This window comes from Macrobrachium rosenbergii, chromosome 45 (assembly GCF_040412425.1).
Source record: "Macrobrachium rosenbergii isolate ZJJX-2024 chromosome 45, ASM4041242v1, whole genome shotgun sequence".
Lineage (NCBI taxonomy): Eukaryota > Metazoa > Arthropoda > Malacostraca > Decapoda > Palaemonidae > Macrobrachium > Macrobrachium rosenbergii.
The window spans coordinates 19817707-19836597 of record NC_089785.1 but is presented as its reverse complement, the minus strand read 5'-3'; the positions used below and the strand labels follow the sequence as shown (position 1 = coordinate 19836597).

General features: G+C 38.9%; 1 protein-coding gene across 10 annotated transcripts in view; it reads left to right on the top strand.

Annotated features, from left to right (window-relative positions):
- Nucleotides 1-18891, top strand: part of Hk (Hyperkinetic) — a 489203-nt gene that overhangs the window by 213575 nt on the left and 256737 nt on the right. For 2 of the 10 annotated variants that reach the window (XR_010850475.1, XR_010850472.1), the window contains exon 1: nt 11757-12105. The exons of 4 other annotated variants lie outside the window; for them this stretch is intronic. Coding sequence is in view for 3 of the 6 variants with exons in the window: in XM_067088607.1 (XP_066944708.1) it covers nt 12044-12105 (62 nt within the window). In the remaining 3 variants the exon portion in view is untranslated. Of the gene's footprint in view, nt 1-11360; nt 12106-18891 lie in introns of those variants that run through there. 4 more of the 10 variants (XM_067088607.1, XM_067088601.1, XM_067088605.1 and 1 more) reach the window with 4 other exon arrangements.

Below are 18891 nucleotides of genomic sequence, written 5' to 3'. Positions count from 1 at the left end.
GAGAGAGAGAGAGAGAGAGATACGTCCTTCACCAAGCACCTGTTCTTCCATCCATCCATTGAGAAACATATTTATTGAATGTGGATGAGTCAACCTTCGTCTCCTCATTCTCAATTTCATCAAGGCAACGTTTCCGTATTTTTCCCAGCGCTGAATGACCACATAGGTCCCAGCGCTTGGCCTTTGGCCTAAATTCTGTATTCCATTTCATTCCATTTCGTATTTATGTTTTCAGGAGCCACGCCTTTTGATTCGCTCTGCAGAAGTTTCTCAAGAACTGGATTGGTTGGGAGCCGTTATAAGGATGTCCGCATTACTACTACTAGTACTGTTATGAGGGTGCGTTCATTGCGAACAACAGTGATTGGGTTTTGGTCTCTCTTAGGTGTATTGCTGTCATATTTTGGATGCTGTGTTCTTTTCCTTCTTCATAATAGGTCCTTTTTCCTCTCTTTTTCACTTTCTATAGGTACTTTTCTGTACCTCTTCTGTTAAAACCACTTGGAGAGGTATTCATCCTTCAGTAGTTGGAATTCTCTTTCTGCCTCTGTTTTTCTTGACTCCTATAACCTTCGTGCCCTTGAGACACAAAAAGGGTTGTTGCTTCCCTCGTGGTCAAGAAGGCCTTGACATCATTCTTCCTTTCTTTTCTGTTTTCTCGCCTTCTTCGGGCCTGGGCAAGTAATGTGTCTTTTACTGTCCTCTGAAAAAGAATGAATGAATTTTTCACGTGTCTCTCTCTCTCTTGGTCTGGGCAAGTACTATGCATTTGGCTCTAAATTGAAAAAAGAATAACTTTTTCACGTGTCTCTCTCTCTCTCTCTCTCTCTCTCTCTCTCTCTCTCTCTCTCTCTCTCTCTCTCTCTCTCTCTCTCTCTCTCTCTTAGTTATTAGTAATTTGGGGTTTCAGATATACGATAATTTAATCAGTTTCCCTGCTTATCCTGCAATGCATAAGTTCCAGCTCCTCTCTGCTTGGTGTTGAGAGAAATTGAACTCTCTCTCTCTCTCTCTCTCTCTCTCTCTCTCTCTCTCTCTCTCTCTCTCTCTCTCTCTCTCTCTGCACAACTCACAGAAAGCAAATTCCAAGCAACTGCGGGAAAGCGCAGAGCGATTATTCTGCAGATTTACTTCTCTGCATTCTGGAGATTCTTGGCAGGTAGGCGGATGGATGAATGCAGATGTACTAAAGTAGGTTCATTTTCTTTGCTTTTCTCGCCTCCTTCCAAGAAACTGTGGTCTAGAGACTCCTCCTTTTGTACAGTGATATACTGAGGCTTTGAGATCTTGTTGTTCATTGAAAGTTAATTCTGGGCTCACGTCCATTGATTTGTGCTTGATCTGAAAAAGTATGTATATAAGAATCTGGGAAAAAATTGGTATCATGTACAGTGCTATTGTGCTATGGATATAAAATTGTAATTTAGTCTGTCAGTTCTTGAAAGTTGAGCCTGGGCTTACGTCAATTGTATGTGCACTTTATTTAAAAAAATATATATATATACATATATATATATATATATATATATATATATATATATATATATATATATATATATATATATATAATAAACTAAAAAACATGGAATCATGTACAATGCCTTTGCGCCACGTATATGAGAGTGTGATTTAATCTGCACTGAACTCCTTCTTAAGAAACATCTATCTAAATTTGTTTTAGAGTTTTATTCGTGATAATATTGGTCTATGGCAAGGTTGTGACCTTCAATTTATTTGTTGCGTTTTTTTTGCATGATCAGAATAATATAGGAAGCTTTACATTTTTGTACAACTTGTCATTTACGTGTATTTTTAAATAAGGTTTTTGTTTGGCGTTCAATATTGTGCCAGCTTTTTCTGTCCGTCCGTACTTTTTTCTGTCCGCCCGCAGATCTTAAGAACTACTGAGGCTAGAGGGCTGCAAATTGGTATGTTGATCATCCACCCTCCAATCATCAAACATACCAAATTACAGCCCTCTAGCCTCAGTAGTTTTTATTTCATCTGAGGTTAAAGTTATTCATAATCGTGTTTCTGGCAGCGATGTAGGGCAGACCACCACCGGGCCATAGTTAAAGTTTCATGGGTCGCGGCTCATACAGCATCATACCGAGACCACCGAAAGATAAATCTGTTTTTCTTGGCCTTGATTATAAGCTGTACAGGAAACTCGATTGCGCTGAAGAAACTTCGGCGCATTTTTTTACTTGTTTATAGTAATGTCTAGTCCCTGAGACGGTTTTAACAAAAGTGCTCGTTAATGTTTCTAATAATTATTTCTTTATTTCTTTTTCCATTATCTGTACTTTGGTCGAAAGCCATGTTTTTCTCTCTATCATTAGGCCTAATCCTATTGATTTCCTTTTCTAAAGAAGGCCTAATTTGATTTTAATCTCTCTCTCTCTCTCTCTCTCTCTCTCTCTCTCTCTCTCTCTCTCTCTCTCTCATAACAAGTGACCTTGTAATTTACCGGTTTGCTGACATGACATTTATTCACACGTCTTCTATTGCTTTCATTAATATTATATATATATATATATATAGTATATATATAAAAGGATATATATAAAACGCCATAAGTAGTAATAGCAAGTTAATGCTATATATTTCAGAGACAGCTGTCTCCCTCAACAGACAGGTTACAGAAAAGCGGTATTTATACCCAGAGGTGAGCTGTTACGTCACTCCAATTGACAGCTTGTCCTTAATCTTCTTAATCGCTGGTTGGAGGAAGATTTTATCTGTAAAATCTAAGTCCCAGGCTCCTTTTGAGACGTTCGTCGTATTTCTTTGTTTAGTCAGTGCTGATTCTTCCATCTGGCGTTTGCTGCTATAAATTATATATAACAAATTCCAGTTTATTCTGTGATTACAGTTATTTATGTGGTTAAAATAAGCTCTGTTGGCCACACCTTACTGAACGTTTATGTTGTATTAATCTCTGGTGGAGTGATTTACCTGTGAAACCAATTTAGGATTGGTCACAAAGCTCAGCTATTTTTAACCACATAAATAACCGTAATCACAGAATAAACTGGAATTTGTTACGTGGAATTTATAGCAGCAATTGTCGGTTCAAAAGCCAGATGGTGGAATCAGCATTGATTAAACAAAGAAATACGATGAACTTCTCAAAAGGCGCTTGGGACTCAGATATTACAGATAAAATCTTCTTCCAACCAGCGGTTAAGAAGATTAAGGAGAAGTTGTCAATTACAGTGACGTAACGGCTGATCTCTGGAACTCTTGGTATAAATACAGCTTTTCTGTAACTCTTATTTCATTCATTGCCTGCTTGTTGAGGAAGATAGTTGTCTCCGAAAGGTATAGCATTAACTTTCTACCTTTTGGTATTTTTTATGGGCTCCTTTTATTATATGGAATTCTGTTTTAAGAGAAAATATTTCACGGTCATACAAACACACACTATATATATGTGTGTGTGTGTGTTTGTGTATGAGAGAGAGAGAGAGAGAGAGAGAGAGAGAGAGAGAGAGAGAGAGATAAACACTCAACTTTTTATTAGATACATAAAAATACAAACTAAACCATTTTCATTATTCATTTCGTACTCGACAAAAAAAAATCCAATCCTTTGGCAAATGGGTTTCTTCTTCTTCTTCTTCTTCTTCTTCTTCTTCTTCTTCTTCTTCTTCTTCTTCTTCTTCTTCTTCTGCTGCTGCTGCTGCTTCGGGGGGAGGGCAAAAACTCTATAAAATGAAAGACGACCAACGAGAACCCACTGGCGGCTACGAGGACGACCTCGAGGAGGGGAAATGGTGGCGTCGCTCTTCCAAGGTCAACCTCGCATGAGCCACTTTGCAGTTTGTCGTCGCTTACTGATGGGAAGTTGGTGGGTTGGGTAGTTTGGGGCCCGCTGCGGTCGTGGGATTGACTCCACGGCGGAATTTTATGGGGATGCTCTCTCTCTCTCTCTCTCTCTCTCTCTCTCTCTCTCTCTCTCTCTCTCTCTCTCTCTCTCTCTCTCTCTCTCTTCTGTATATATATATATATATATATATATATATATATATATATATATATATATATATATATATATATATATGATTATATATATATATATACACATACATATGTATACATTATTGATACGTAGAAGGAATTCTCTCTCTCTCTCTCTCTCTCTCTCTCTCTCTCTCTCTCTCTCAGCTGCTGTCTTTATTTAAGGGCAAAAACGGCAGGCATACCAAAATAAGTCTGCCAGGCAGACGTTTTGCTGTGATTTTTCTTAATATTCTTAATAGTATGGGTGACAGAGAGATAGTGAACACCAGTTTCTTTACGAGAGAGAGAGAGAGAGAGAGAGAGAGAGAGAGAGAGAGAGAGAGAGAGAGAGAGGAGAGAGAAAATCGTTTTTTTTTTTACAAAACGGGGAACGGAGTGTATGTATGTGTGAGTTTCTCCTGTGCAATATTTGTGTGTGTGTGAGAGAGAGAGAGAGAGAGAGAGAGAGAGAGAGAGAGAGAGAGAGAGAGAGAGAGAGAATTATTTAGTTTTTCCCTTACAAAACAGGGAGAGGAGTGTATGTATTGTGTGAGAGAGAGAGAGAGAGAATTGTTTTTTATTTACAAAACAGGGAGAGGAGTGTATGTATGTGTGTGAGTTTCTCCTGTGCAATATTGTGAGAGAGAGAGGGAGAGAATTATTTAGTTTTCCCCTTACAAAACAGGGAGAGGAGTGTATTCCTCTGCAATATTGTGTGCGTGTGTGTGTGTGTGTGAGAGAGAGAGAGAGAGAGAGAGAGAGAGAGAGAGAAAATAATAACAAACGGGCCGGGACTTTTTTCAGAGCATCAGCAGGAATAGCGCAAGGATTGTGGTGGGGGCGGGGTGGGGGGCGGTACATAAAGGGAGGTTCTGGATGGCGAAGGACGGGGTGGGAGGGAGGGGGGAAAGGAGAGCAGTTGATTCCATAATTGTTCGTATTACGGCTATTTGAGGAAATGGCCTGGGGGTCTCTAATGGGATTCCATCTTGGGATAAATGCGACCCGGGATTCTCTCCCTTACCCTTATCTCCTTCCCTCTCTCCCTCCATCCCGTCTGACCCCTCCCCCCCATCTGGTGGGCTTTAGTCGTTCTTAATATCCTTCAGTTGGTCCTGAGTCATCAACTGTTGGGGCGGGAGAAAGAGAGCGTTGATTGTTAAATTATTTTGTTAAGACACAGAGGGAAAACTTTCTGTTTTAGAGAGAGAGAGAGAGAGAGAGAGAGAGAGAGAGAGAGAGAGAGAGAGAGAGAGAGAGAGAGAGAGAGGTGTGATTGGTAAATTATTTTATTAAGAAGAGGTAGAGAAGGAAAGCTCATTGTTTTAAGATAAGAAAGACCTACGAAGGCTTCCTTTATTTTAAGAGACCCCTGTATTCTAAAACTTTGGCTGCATGGCAACAGAGCATTAAATATCCTTCCATCGTCTAAAATTTTAGAAACATTTCGCCTTTTCACCAGCCTAACTTCTTCCATTCTTCCTATATGTTCAAGCCACTTTAGAGCACGTTATTACTTATTTTCTTTATGAAACTTTGAATCAAACTTGGGCCCTCTGTCAGGTAAGGTAAATATTATTATTATTATTATTATTATTATTATTATTATTATTATTATTATTATTATTATTATTATTGTGCATTTAGGTGATGTTAACCTTTTTTATGTCGAAATTCCTCAAAAGAAAACTTGAAAACTAGGTGTTTTATGGTTCAGCTTTAAAGAATTACACTTTCAAATATTTTTGAATAGGTATTTATAGATATTTATTCTTTTGCCCTTTATATATACTTATTCTTTCTTCTTATGTAGATAACTTCATGCAATTGAATTTCTCTAAAACAGTCTATATATAATATCGCTGTAATTAAATTTCATTAATTTGAATTTCACCATAACAGTAGTTATATAAATGGAGTTTTAATTGAAAAGGGGCGTGATATTTCCGTAGGCTTTACGAATCAACCCTTCCACTGTAATAGAGCATCTTCAAGAGGCATTACTTAAGGTTCTTTGCAGCGTCCCTTCGGCCCGTAGCTGCAACCTCTCTCGTTCCTTTTACTGTACCTCCTTGCATATTCTCTTTCCTCCATCTTACTTTCCTCAACCCTCTCCTGACAATTGATTCATAGTGATTCAACTGTGAGGTTTTCTTCCTGTTACACCTTTCAAATCTTGCACTGTCGATTTCCGTTTCAGCGCTGAATGACCTCATAGGTCCCAGTGCTTAGCCTGTGGCATAAATTCTGTATTCAGCTCAACATCCTCAAGATTATCTCCGTGGGTTGTATAATATAAATATGATTTATATTATTTATATTTATAATAGAATATAATTTAGATACGTAATTTCGCTACCTGTATTCAGGTACCCTCTGATAAACACATTCGCAGAGGAAGGCGGTCCTTGTCAGATCTCGGCAAGACATGTGGCCTCGTCAGTGCCAACATGTCCAGCGTCCGGCGCCTTGTTTGGCCTTGCTAGTCTTAATTCACGCCGTGTTTGCAGTGTTGCTGATCATGTTTGCCTCCTGCAAACACTCGGTCCTTGTTTGCTGGAGTGGTAATTCTCTCTCTCTCTCTCTCTCTCTCTCTCTCTCTCTCTCTCTTGTTTTTTTTTTTTAATTGTTTGTGGCCAGAGGTGGGAGATTATTCTTGTGTGTCTTTTGTTCATTTGGTTTTCGGTTTTATCTTGGTCGTTTGCCGCTTGAACCAGGGCGGTAAGGTTCGTTGCTTTTAGGTTTCTGTAAAAGAAAACTATTGTGCTGATTTTGTCTGGCCGTTCGCACTTTATTCTATCCGCAATTTTTTCTGAACGCCTTAGAAACTAATGAGGCTAGAGGGCTGCAAATTTTTATGTTGATCATCCACCCTCCAATCATTAAACATACCAAATTGCAACTCTTTAGCCTCAATAGTTTTTATTTTATTTAAGGTTAAAGTTATCCACAATCATCCTTCTGGCAACGGTATAGGATCATCCACCACCGGGTCGTGGTTAAAGTTTCATGGGCCGCGGCTCATACAGCATTATACGCTGTAGCGGAAGTACAGAAAACTCGATTGCGCCGAAGAAACTTCGGCGCATTTTTCACTTGTTATAAGAGCAGAAGCTAAAAGGACGGGCGATTTGGTGCCCTTTTCCAGCCCAGGACCGAAGTAAACAAACAAACTTTGGGAAGATGTGGCTTGTCGGGTGTCGCGAGGCCGCCTGAGAGGAGGAGTTTAAAAGCAAAAGGAGACCTGACCATCATGTTGGAAAATAGTTGGAAAAAGACTTCATAGAAAAAGGTGAAAACAGAGGGTTGAAGAATTCCAGAGCTTATAGGCAGCAGACGAGGACGAGTTTCAGGAGCGTGAGCGACTGAAGCTTCGAGAAAATTCTGGGTCTTTCCTAGATAGTGATCCCAAGGGTTTTAACAAGATATGGATCTTTCCTAGATAATGACCCCAGGGATTTTAATCGGCATGCATCCACCTTTGCGGCGTGTTTAGTACAAGCCCGTTGGGGATTACCGTAAAAGCATAAACAAAAGACTGTAAATATCATAAAAATAATGACCCCCAAGAAATATTAGTCCTAGATAACGACCCCAGCAAACCCTTGGGGACCACGACCTATAAGAAAGATCCGAAATTCCAAAACCTTAAATTTTAGGAACCGGGAGAAACTTTCTGTTTGTTGTATATTCATTGAATTTGTATTTTCCTTGGTGGTGTAACAGATACGCACGGCAAACTTTGTATAGTGTACTCGCTTATCATGACATGTCGGTAACATACGTAAGAATACATATTAGTGCTTCATGAACTACAGCTGTATTCAGCGATTGTTGGTTTATTACTTTTAAAGGAAATAACCACGGAGATTGTCTTTATACCTTTATTACTCAACGATCAAAAGCTAATTGTTTTTAGTAAGATGGAGAAATGAAATAAAAATGAGAACAAGATACCCATATATAATTTAATATATATATATACATATATATATATGTATATTTATTTATTTATTTATTTATTTATTTATTTATTTATTTATAAATGGGAACTTCAGTATCTCTGTTGCTGATCTTTAATATTAGGAAATACCTTCACTTCCTCTCTCTCTCTCTCTCTCTCTCTCTCTCTCTCTCTCTCTCTCTCTCTCAATGAATAGAGAGCAAAGCGTGGTGTCAAGGAGGCGGCGACTCCACCGCCCGCGGGCTAAGTCCACAACGCAACGCCCATCCGAACGAAAGCGCGAGAAGAGTGTTTGCGTTCTCTCCGGCGTATTAATATCGCCCGGGTATATACTGGCTGGCTGATGACGTCCGTCCGTCCGTACTGACGACGTACGTACCGTCTGTGCCTAGACGCGAGACGAAAAAAAAATTATGAAAGGGAAGACGTTGATGATGATGCTATTCAAACGCGTCGCCCGGACTGGGTACCGGTTAGTTGATGATGTACGTCTGTACGTAACGTCCGTACGTAGACGCACGACCGAAAAAAAAAAGTGATGAAAGCGAAGACGTTGATGATGATGAATCTATTCAAATACTGACGGCCCGGACACGCGCTGCCGGACGAGCGGACGGAAGCGTAAACATAACGTAAACAAACGGGAAAATTCCACAGGAATAGCCAGCTAGTCTTCTCTATACAGAAGTCCTCCCCGGGTCGTCCGTCTGCCTGTTTGCGAATCGCAAATAGCGTAAAGATGGAGTTGAGAAATGTCCTTTCTTCTTCTTCTTCTTCTTCTTCTTCTTCTTCTTCTTCTTCTTCTTCTTCTTCTTCTTCTTCTTCTTCTCTTTATTGTTCGGATACCGTCTCATAGTTACAGTCTCTCAAAGAAGTTTTGAGATGTTTTCTGTTTTTTCTGAATTGTTGGGTCACAGACGTTCAGATATATATTTTTTTTTACTATTTTATAACTACTACCGTTGGATGTACAGTCTTCTCAAAGCAGTTTTGAAATGTTTCTGTTTTCCAAAATTGTTCGGTCACAAACGTTCAGTTTTTTTATTTTTTTGTTACGGTCCCACAACTGCTACCATTTGATGTACTGTACAGTCTTCTCAAAGTAGTTTTGAAATGTTTAATTTTTTCAAAATTGTTCGGTCACAAAGGTTCAGATATTTTTCCAATGAACGATATGCCTTGGAAAGTGTATTGGCTTTCGTTCTGAGAACCAAGGTGAAGAAAAACCCAAAAATAGTCATGGAAGGCGTCACAAGATTTCCAGGAGTTCCAAACAGGAGATGAATGGTAAATGTTATTTATGTTTTGGGGTCAGGGGAGTAGCTAATCCTCCCCCTCCCCCCCCCAACTCCTGTCCTTCACACCCTACACCACACCCTAGGTCAGCGTAGGATATTGTAGCTTGGTAGTCGCACTACCCTAAGATAATTATCCTTGTACTTAGGTATTTCACTTCTTTCTGTATTTTCTGTTCTGGAATTTATTTCAAATGGACGCCATGTTCCTTAAAAGGGTTAATCTTCTTGTGAATAGTAATAATAATAATAATAATAATAATAATAATAATAATAATAATAATAATAATAATAATAATAATGATAATAATAATAATAATAATAATAATAATAATAATAACAGGTCATGTCAGTGTATTATTTTGGGGATCTTAGTAGGTTAGGTATATTAGAAGTAATTTTTATTACTCTTTATTCTAATTAAATCCTAAAGCCACCACAGTAACTTACAGTCATATATATCGCCAGAGATTTGCTAATAACATCCACCAATTGGGTACGCAAATGGTATATCACTTGGTGCAATATTATAGAGCATCGGTACACTGGAATGCCAGACCCTGTTTGTACAGAAATTCTCACGACCATCTCTTGGGGCGGGAGTTTGAAACTGCAGGTGTCCTTGGGAGGTCCCAAGTGAAATTTGTTTAGTACACTGAATGTGGTCAGAGTTCAACTAGTCATCGTTGTAGCTAATCGTGAGGCCCGGGTTCGAAACCTGGCTTGGGCACATGTAATTATTCCCCTTGCGTGCAGGTTATTCCTAAGGTATTGTGGGGATTTCGATAGGAAATTATATTTTTGGCTTATATATATAATTTATATATATGTATATATATATATATATATATATATATATATATATATATATATTATATATATATATATTTTATATATATGTATATATATATATATACACAGTATATATATGTATGCATATATATATATATATATTATGTGTGTGTTTGTATCTTGGTGTGAATATACAGCTGAGGTCTTCTCTGAGAACTTTGTATCATGATTTTTTTACTGTAAGTAAAGAACAAAGAACCTGGTGAGTTGCAGCCACGGTGGGGAAGGGCGTGGGGCTAGCAATCCCATCCCTAAAAGGGGAAAAGGGTCACAGATACTGATCATTGTTATGAAAGTTCTTGTTTGGTATTTTTTTATTTATGAACAGAATAAAAAAAAAACTCATTCTATATTTCACCATATTGTACCTTAAGAATTTGCGTATGTTTATGGGTAATTTTTTGTTATGCTTTTAATTTTCTGTAAATGAAAACTACTGTGATGGATATTTGTCTGTCCGTCCGCACTTTTTCTGTCCGCACTTTTTCCTGTCCGCCCTCAGATCTTAAAAACTACTGAGGCTAGAGGGCTGCAAATTGATATGTTGATTATCCACTCTCCAAACATCAAACATACCAAATTGCAACCCTCTGGCCTCAGTAGTTTTTATTTTATGTAAGTTTAAAGTTATCCATGATCGTGCGTCTAGCACCGCTATATGTACCAACAACACAGGCCACCACTGGGCTGTGGCTGAAACTTGCCACCACCGGGCTGTGGCTGAAACTTGCCGCCACCGGGCTATGGCTGAAACTTTCACGGGCTGCGGCTGAGAGTTTCATGGGCCAGGGCTGAGAGTTTCATACAGCATTATAAGTTGTACAGAAAACTCGATTGCGCCGAAGAAACTTCAGCGCATTTATTACTTGTTTATTTCTAGTGTGTCGTTGTGGGTAATTTTTCTATTCTAATACTGTTAGTATATAGATATGAACCTGTATGTTTCGGTATTTTATTTTTGTATAATGCGTAATTTTGCTGTGTCTTCGTATGCTACTATATATGCATTATTTATATCAACGTGTACCTGTACCAAAACTCGTGGATATGCATGAATTAATCTTAAAAGTTTGAAATACGTTTAATCTGCTTTTTAGTGCTTGCAATGTTGCAAAAACAGCGGCTGTGTTCCCAAGACCACCTGAAGTCCGTTTTCTGTATTCATCCGTTTTCAATAAGTCTCCACTTTGGCTCGGCTCCACCGATATGCCGGGAATGTAACTTCTCGGCATAAAAATCCGGCTATGAGCTACTTGTGTGTCTGTGTGTGTATGTGTGTGTATGTGTGTGTGTGTGTTCATTTTCTTTTTTTCAAATCCTTACATATCATTAGGACATGTCATCCGTATGTATTTGGATGACTTCATTTAGATTGTTTTTGTTTTTTGTAGATTTCAAATGGCGTCGTAAAGTTTGACTGACGCTCTGCTCTGTGATTAGGCGGAGGAAAAAATGCGCGCGCTCGCTGAGTGATCGCTAGACCTACCTTTTGGAAGTAGACTGAAATAGCGTGTTTTCCATTATCTCCAAGCAATAGTACTTGCTTCCATTTTGGAAGCTGGCTTTCTTCTTAGCGCTTTTTTTCGTCTGTGTTGGCTGGCAGGCACTGAGACTGAGAGAGAGAGAGAGAGAGTGAGAGTGAGAGTGGGGAGAACGGAGTCGAAGAACACTGGTGTCATAATGTTGGCAGTGTTTCCTCCTTAACTTGGTTGTGGTGTGTGTGTGTGTGTCATCTCCTCTTCTGAGGGAGAGAGAGAGTGAGTTTGCGGTGCTGTTTCTTTTGCATCAGCTGCAGCTGCTGTAGTGGCTGCTGTAAGCTGCTGTAGCTGTTGCTGTAAACCTGTTTACTGTGCTGTTGTTTTGTTGATTGTGCTGCTGTTACGGAGCAACAACGGCTTCCTCGCGGAGCTGAACAAGTTACTTCATCATGTTCCCCACTCTGCAGAATCTTCCTCTGTACAATGACCCCCATCATCATCACAGACCCGGGTAAGAAGCTGAAAATTATTATTTTTTTTTGTATTTGCTGGATTAGGTACTTTCAAGATGGTTAATTCACAGTTCCATGTCCCTGTGAATTTCTGCATTAATTATTCCTCTTGTTACACGACTGGCCGTTTCAGTAGCTGGCATTTTAGAAGTACCAATTTTGAAACTTATTTCATTCATAATGCAGTGTTATAAATTAAACTCTGAGGCTGTTTAGCTCATAGTACAGTGTTCGGATTTTTCCTAGGTAGTGACCCCCAAGGGTTTTCGGGGTCGTTACCTAGGACTAGTATTTCTTGGGGGTCATTATCTTTATGTTTACCCCTTGGGGGTCACTATCTAGGAAGATTCCAGTGTTCATATTTTGTATTGCCATTGGTTTAAATTAATTCGCTCCAAATATTATTCTGGTCAGCTTTTAAGAAAGTTTAGAATTTAGCAAAAAATAATTTTTGTATAAAGAAAAATTGTTGGAGTCCTCTAATTTTTAATAAACTAAAATTATTAGCAATTTCTTCATATTCCCTAAGGCCTTGATTTTTTCTGTATTGTAAAATTATTATTAAAGAGAATGCATCGGTCAGATTAGCTTATTGTAAGTTAAGATTTTGTAATAACGGTATTTGAACACATTCTCGTATTTGAAATATGTCCTAAAAGTATTTTTTACTAATGATAAAATATATAGAATACAAGAATGGTTAACATAACTAATTTAAAAGGTTCAAAAATATCTAATATTTTTTAGCCAATTTCCTTAGTTAAGCTGGTACCTTAGTTATAGCTGCATTAAAAGCTCATTATTTATAGTTATTTTGAATAACATTTTCTTCAGTGTCTTATCCGTTATTCCCCGTAGGGGGTAGCGCCTTCAGTGCACCTCATGCAGTGCACTGTAGGCATTACTTAAGGTTCTTTGCAGCGTCCCTTCGGCCCCTAGCTGCAACTCTTTTCGTTCCTTTTACTTTACCTCCTTTCATATTCTCATAGTGCAACTGATTCATAGTGCAACTGCGAGGTTTTTCTCCTGTCACACCTTTCAGTCTTTTACTGTCAGTTTCCGTTTCAGCGCTGAATGACCTCATAGGTCCCAGTGATTGGCCTTTGGCCTAAATTCTCTGTACAGCTCAATTCAAAATTCTCAGGGGTAACTCTTTTGAATCGTCTCATTAATGTGAGATTACAGGTTCTTCCAGTCGCTGTTAAATCTGTTTTTTTTTTTTCTTCTTCTTCTTCTTAATTCATCTATATTCTTTTAGTTACATTATTAGGTGTAATCCTTGTTATCTGGGAGTAGGTCTAAACGCTTAATTTCCATACTGTTCTTGCGCCAAAAAGTAATTAATGTTTTATGGGGTTGAAAAAAAAAATTTTCCGTTCTGTTCTTGAGTTTAAAGATATTTTCTATTATTTTCTGGCGGTAAAAAGTAATTTCTGTTCTGGTCTTGCGTCAAAAGGTAATTTCTGTTATTTTCTGGCGGTAAAAGGTTATTCCTGTTCTGCTCGTGCGTTAAAAGGTAATTTCTATGATTTTCTGGCGGTAAAAGGTAACTTCTGTTCTGGGCTTGCGTCAAAAGGTAATTTCTTTTATTTTCTGGCGGTAAAAGGTTTAATTTCTGTTCTGCTCTTGCGTTTAAAGGTAATTTCTATTTTTTTTTTTTCTGGCGTAAAAGGTAATTTCTGCTCTGCTCTTGCGTTGAAAGGTAATTTCTATTCTGCTCTTGCGTTGAAAGGTAATTTCTGTCCTGTTCTTGCGTTAAAAGGTAACTTCTGTTCTGCTCTTGCGTAAAAAGTAATTTCTATTCTTTTCTGGCGGTAAAAGGTAATTTCTTTTCTTGCCTTGCGAAAGGTAATTTCTATTCTCTTCTGGTGGTAAAAGGTCATTTCTGTTCTGCTCTTGCGTTAAAAGAAAAGTTCTGTTTTTTTCTGGTGGTAAAAGATAATTTTTGTTCTGCTCTTGTGTTAAAAGTTAATTTCTATTCTTTTCTGGGGGAAAAAGGTAATTTCTGTTCTGGTCTTTCGTTGAAAGGTAATTTTTATTCTCTTATAGCGGTAAAAGGTCATTTTTGTTCTTTTCTGGCGGTAAAAGATAGTTTCTGTTCTGTTATTGCGTTAAAAGGATCTGTTCTGTTATTGCGTTAAAAGGAATTTCCAATCTTTTCTGGCGGTAAAAGGTAATTTCTGTTCTGGTCTTGCGCTAAATGGGAATTTTTATTCTTTTCTGGCGGTAAAAGGTAACTTCTGCCCTGTTCTTGCGTTAAATGCTAATTTCTATTCTTTTTTCTGGTAGTAAAAAGTAATTTGTGTTCTGCTCTTGCATTAAAATGTAATTGCTATTCTTTTCTGGCGGTAAAAGGTGATTTATGCTATGGCCTTGCGTTGAAAGGTAATTTCTATTCTCTTCTGGCGATAAAAGGTAATTTCTATTCTGCTCTTGTGGTAAATGGTAATTTCTATTCTTTTCTGACAGTAAAAAGTAATTTCTGTTCTGCTTTTGCGTTAAAAGGCAATTTCTATTCTCTTCTGGCGGTTAAAGTAATTTCTGTTCTGTTCTTGCGGTAAAAGGTAATTGTTGTTCTTTTCTGGCGGTAAAAGGTAGTTTCTGTTCTATACTTGAGTTAGAATGTAATTTGTATTCTACTCTCGCTTTGAAAGGCGGTCTGTAGAATTCTCTTACAGAAACAGTGGCGTTGTCAGTCGAAAATTTATTTATTCAGTATTAGTTTGGAAACATGTTTCAATAGGCAAAGATCCCGGTAAGCTGCTGACTCAAGCGGTGCACTGTAGGCATTACTTAAGGTTTTTGCTGCGTACCTTCGGCCCCTAGCTGCAACCCCTTTCATTCCTTTTACTGTACCTCCGTTCATATTCACTTTCTTCCATCTTCCTTTCGTAAGAATTGTTTCTTATGCAACTGCGAGATTTTCCTCCTGTTACGCATTTCAAACCTTTTTACTGTCAATTTCCGTTTCAGCGCTGAATGATTTCATAGGTATCAGCGCTTGTTCTATGGCATAAAATCTATATTCTATACTATTCTATTATATTCTGTACGAACAAAGCTTAGTTTCTTGACAGCATTAGGTGATAAAATTCTCACGCGTTTTGAAAAAGAATACTTTGAGTCGACTGTAACACCAAACGTCGTCAAATATTCAAAATTGTCAAGTTCAGTTACCTGTGCAAAGTGAATCTTGGAGCGGGAGATTCGGTTAATCAGTCAAGTCTTAGTTTTTACTGTAGTTCAACACATCACTTAGTGGTCAGTTACAGGTATCTGTTGAAGCCGGCACCAGCTTCAAAGGGATTTTGTGTGGAGCGCGTTATGATTTCCACAGAAGTACCGTCTTCTGCAATCTGTACTTTCATTTGCTAAATTCACAAGTTAAGTCCATTACAAGAGATCATTTGTCTCAAGAATATAATAATTCATCATTCAAGTTAGTTCACTTCAAAAGCTCATTCATTTTCAGGGCATAATATTCGAGAGTTCGTACAAGTTGCCGCTACAAGACCGGTTCGGTAATTCACGATAAAAGCGACAAGCTTGATATTGGTCTGTGGATCTTGTGAGACCAAATTGGCTTGTGGTCTGTAGTTCCTCTACCCTTAAGTACCTCGTTTTACGCCATGTCACTCTCCCGCTTGCCTTCTACAGATGATTGTGGATTTTTAGGTGATGTGTTTTTGAGTAGATAAATTCATAAACACACGTACGCAGTCTCAAAGCCTGTGGTTGGCAGCTGGTCCGAATTTTTCCTCCGTGCGTACAAAAGACAATTCTATCCTTATTCTGCTTAGCGTCTAAATTGTTAAGAAAAAACCACTGCACACAACATGTATAAGTGGATAAAACTACTCCCTTTCTTTACTTAACCTTGGTTGTATAAGTGACTTTTTCTTAACAATCCAAGACGAACACGAAGGACGTGTTTTTAGTTTTCTGTAAAAGAAAACTATTGTGCCGGTTTTGTTTGTCCGTCCGCACTTCATTCTGTCCGCACTTTTCCTGTCCGCACTTTTCCTGTCCGTCCTCAGATCTTAAAAACTATGGAGGATAGAGGGCTGCAAATTGGTATGTTGATTATCCACCCTCCAGTCATCAAACATACCAAATTGCAGCCCTCTAGCCTCTTTAGTTTTTATTTTATTTAAGGTTAAAGTTAGCCATAATCGTGCTTCTGGCAACGATATATGATAGGCCACCACCGGCCCGGGATTCAAGTTTCATGGGCCGCGGCTCATACAGCATTATACTGAGACCACCGAAAGATAGATCCATTTTCGGTGGCCTTGATTATAGGACGCTGTAGCAGCTGTACAGAAAACTCGATTTTCTTCTCCAGGGTTTTGTAAATCTCCCTTCTTCTTCCCTTCATGAGGGGGAGAAAATGCTGTTGGTGTGTTTGTACGCGCGCTTGCCAACGCTCACAAACACCCCGGGCCAATGAAAATACATACGCCGGAATAGGTGCCTCGTTTTGGGAAACAATTTTAGCTTTTCGATGGATTATTTCTTTTGTAAGTGATGTTCATGAGAGAGAGAGAGAGAGAAATTCCTCATTGTGTTTCCTGTTCAAGATTAATTACATTTCTGACCATCGAAATGTAGAGAGAGAGAGAGTTAAATTAAAGTTAAACATAATACGCGTCCGTATGTGAATATATTTACCATGGCCATGCGAATATATTTACCACGGCCATACGAATATATTTACCATGGCCATGCGAATATATAAATACCATGGCCATGCGAATATATTTACTATGGCCATGCGAATATATTTATCATGGCCATGCGAATATATTTACAACGGCCATACGAACCTATTTACCATGGCCATGCGAATATATTTACCATGGCCATGCGAATATAGTAACCATGCCCATACGAATACATTTACCATGGCCATGCGAATATATTTACCATGGCCTTGCGAATATATTTACCATGGCCAAGTCGGTAGCTTAGGGTTTAACCACACCTGTAATGAGTCGAGTTTCCAAGATTATATCAGCAATAATGGGCGTCGTCGCCTTTGGTATGTAGAGGTTAATTAGATTCCTTTTCCAAGTTTAAAGAGAGAGAGAGAGAGAGAGAGAGAGAGTAAACGTATATCCAAAAATACGAGAAAAGAAATAAGAAAGGAAAAAAGTAAAACTGACGACAGCGGGTGGAGAGAGAGAGAGAGAGAGAGAGAGAGAGAGAGAGAGAGAGAGAGAGAGAGTAAATCTATATCTAAAGATACGAGAAAAGAAATGAAGAAAAAAAAGTAAAACTGACAGTGGAGAGAGAGAGAGAGAGGTAAAGGAAAAGAGAAAAAAGAGAGAGAGAGAGAGAGAGAGAGAGAGAGAGAGAGAGATGGGGGGGGGACATACATCCAAAGATTCATGAACAGAAAACTAGTAAAGAACAGTAATAAGGGGACAGAACGAGAGAGAGAGAGAGAGAGAGAGAGAGAGAGAGAGAGAGAGAGAGAGAGAAGAGAGAGAGAGAGAGGCAGGCCCCAGGGCTTAGGACTCGCTGGAGAAACTCCCTAAGGACTTGTCCAGAAATCCCCAGATCCGATCCCAGGACGGGTACTGTGCGCAAGTTGTATCCCGCCATAAATCGTGCTGGTGGCTTGTGGGTCTCTTGCATCCACAGGGGACACCGTGTATGTGGGCGATCTCTCAAACTTAGTTTCTGGACTCTCTCTCTCTCTCTCTCTCTCTCTCTCTCTCTCTCTCTCTCTCTCTCTCTCTCTCTCTCTCTCTCTCTCTAGTCTTTGTTAAGATTGTCACTTTTATGGAAATAGCTCTATTAAGATTTATGTAATATTCTTTGTAATTCACTGAGTTTTACCTCGTCGAGGCCCTCTCTTTGTAATTATGAAACAGGGTTATTTACTAATAGTTTTTTATATCTCTAACCCTTCAACGACCCATAAGAGTCGACTGACCGTCAGGTACTAAATTAACAGAGGATTAAAAGAGGCATTTTATATTCAAGGGAACGCGATCATATCATTCCTTTTGACGTGAAACCGCTTCGACTTCACTACGAAAGAGAGAGAGAGAGAGAGAGAGAGAGAGAGAGAGAGAGAGAGAGAGAGAGAGAGAGAGAGAGAAAACGTATGTCCAAAATACGAAAGCATAAATATTAAGGGGAAGAAGTAAGACGAACAAAAGAGAGAGAGAGAGAGAGAGAGAGAGAGAGAGAGAGAGAGAGAGAGAGAGAGAGAGAGGGTTTAAAAGAAGCAGGTCAAAAGGATTGCTGACGACAAACGCGTTTTCCTTACAGCAGAGCGATAAACAAACTTACCAGACGTCCCAAAGTCTCGGAAGAAGAAGATTCGCAAATGAAGGAAGTTTTTGAGAGAGAGAGAGAGAGAGAGAGAGAGAGAGAGAGAGAGAGAGAGAGAGAGAGAGAGAGAGAGAGAGAGAGAGATGGTTGTAGTGTGAATGTGGCAGTGACTTTTGTCTTATGTCATTGGGTACCCCTCGGTAGCAAAATGGTTTTATATATATATGTATTTATACATACATATATATTTTATATATATGTGTGTGTGAGAGAGAGAGAGAGAGAGAGAGAGAGAGAGAGAGAGAGAGAGAGAGAGAGAGGGGGCAACGGAAGTTAAATAGATAGATTGAGGGAGGGATGGAGGGCAGGAAAGAGCGCACGCAATATATAAACTGATATCCCGCAACTTCTGCACAGCCGTGCATTTAAGCAGAAATGAATACCAAAAGTTCCGGTAAACTTCGGGCATACGAGGCATACCTAACCAGAGATTCTTTAAC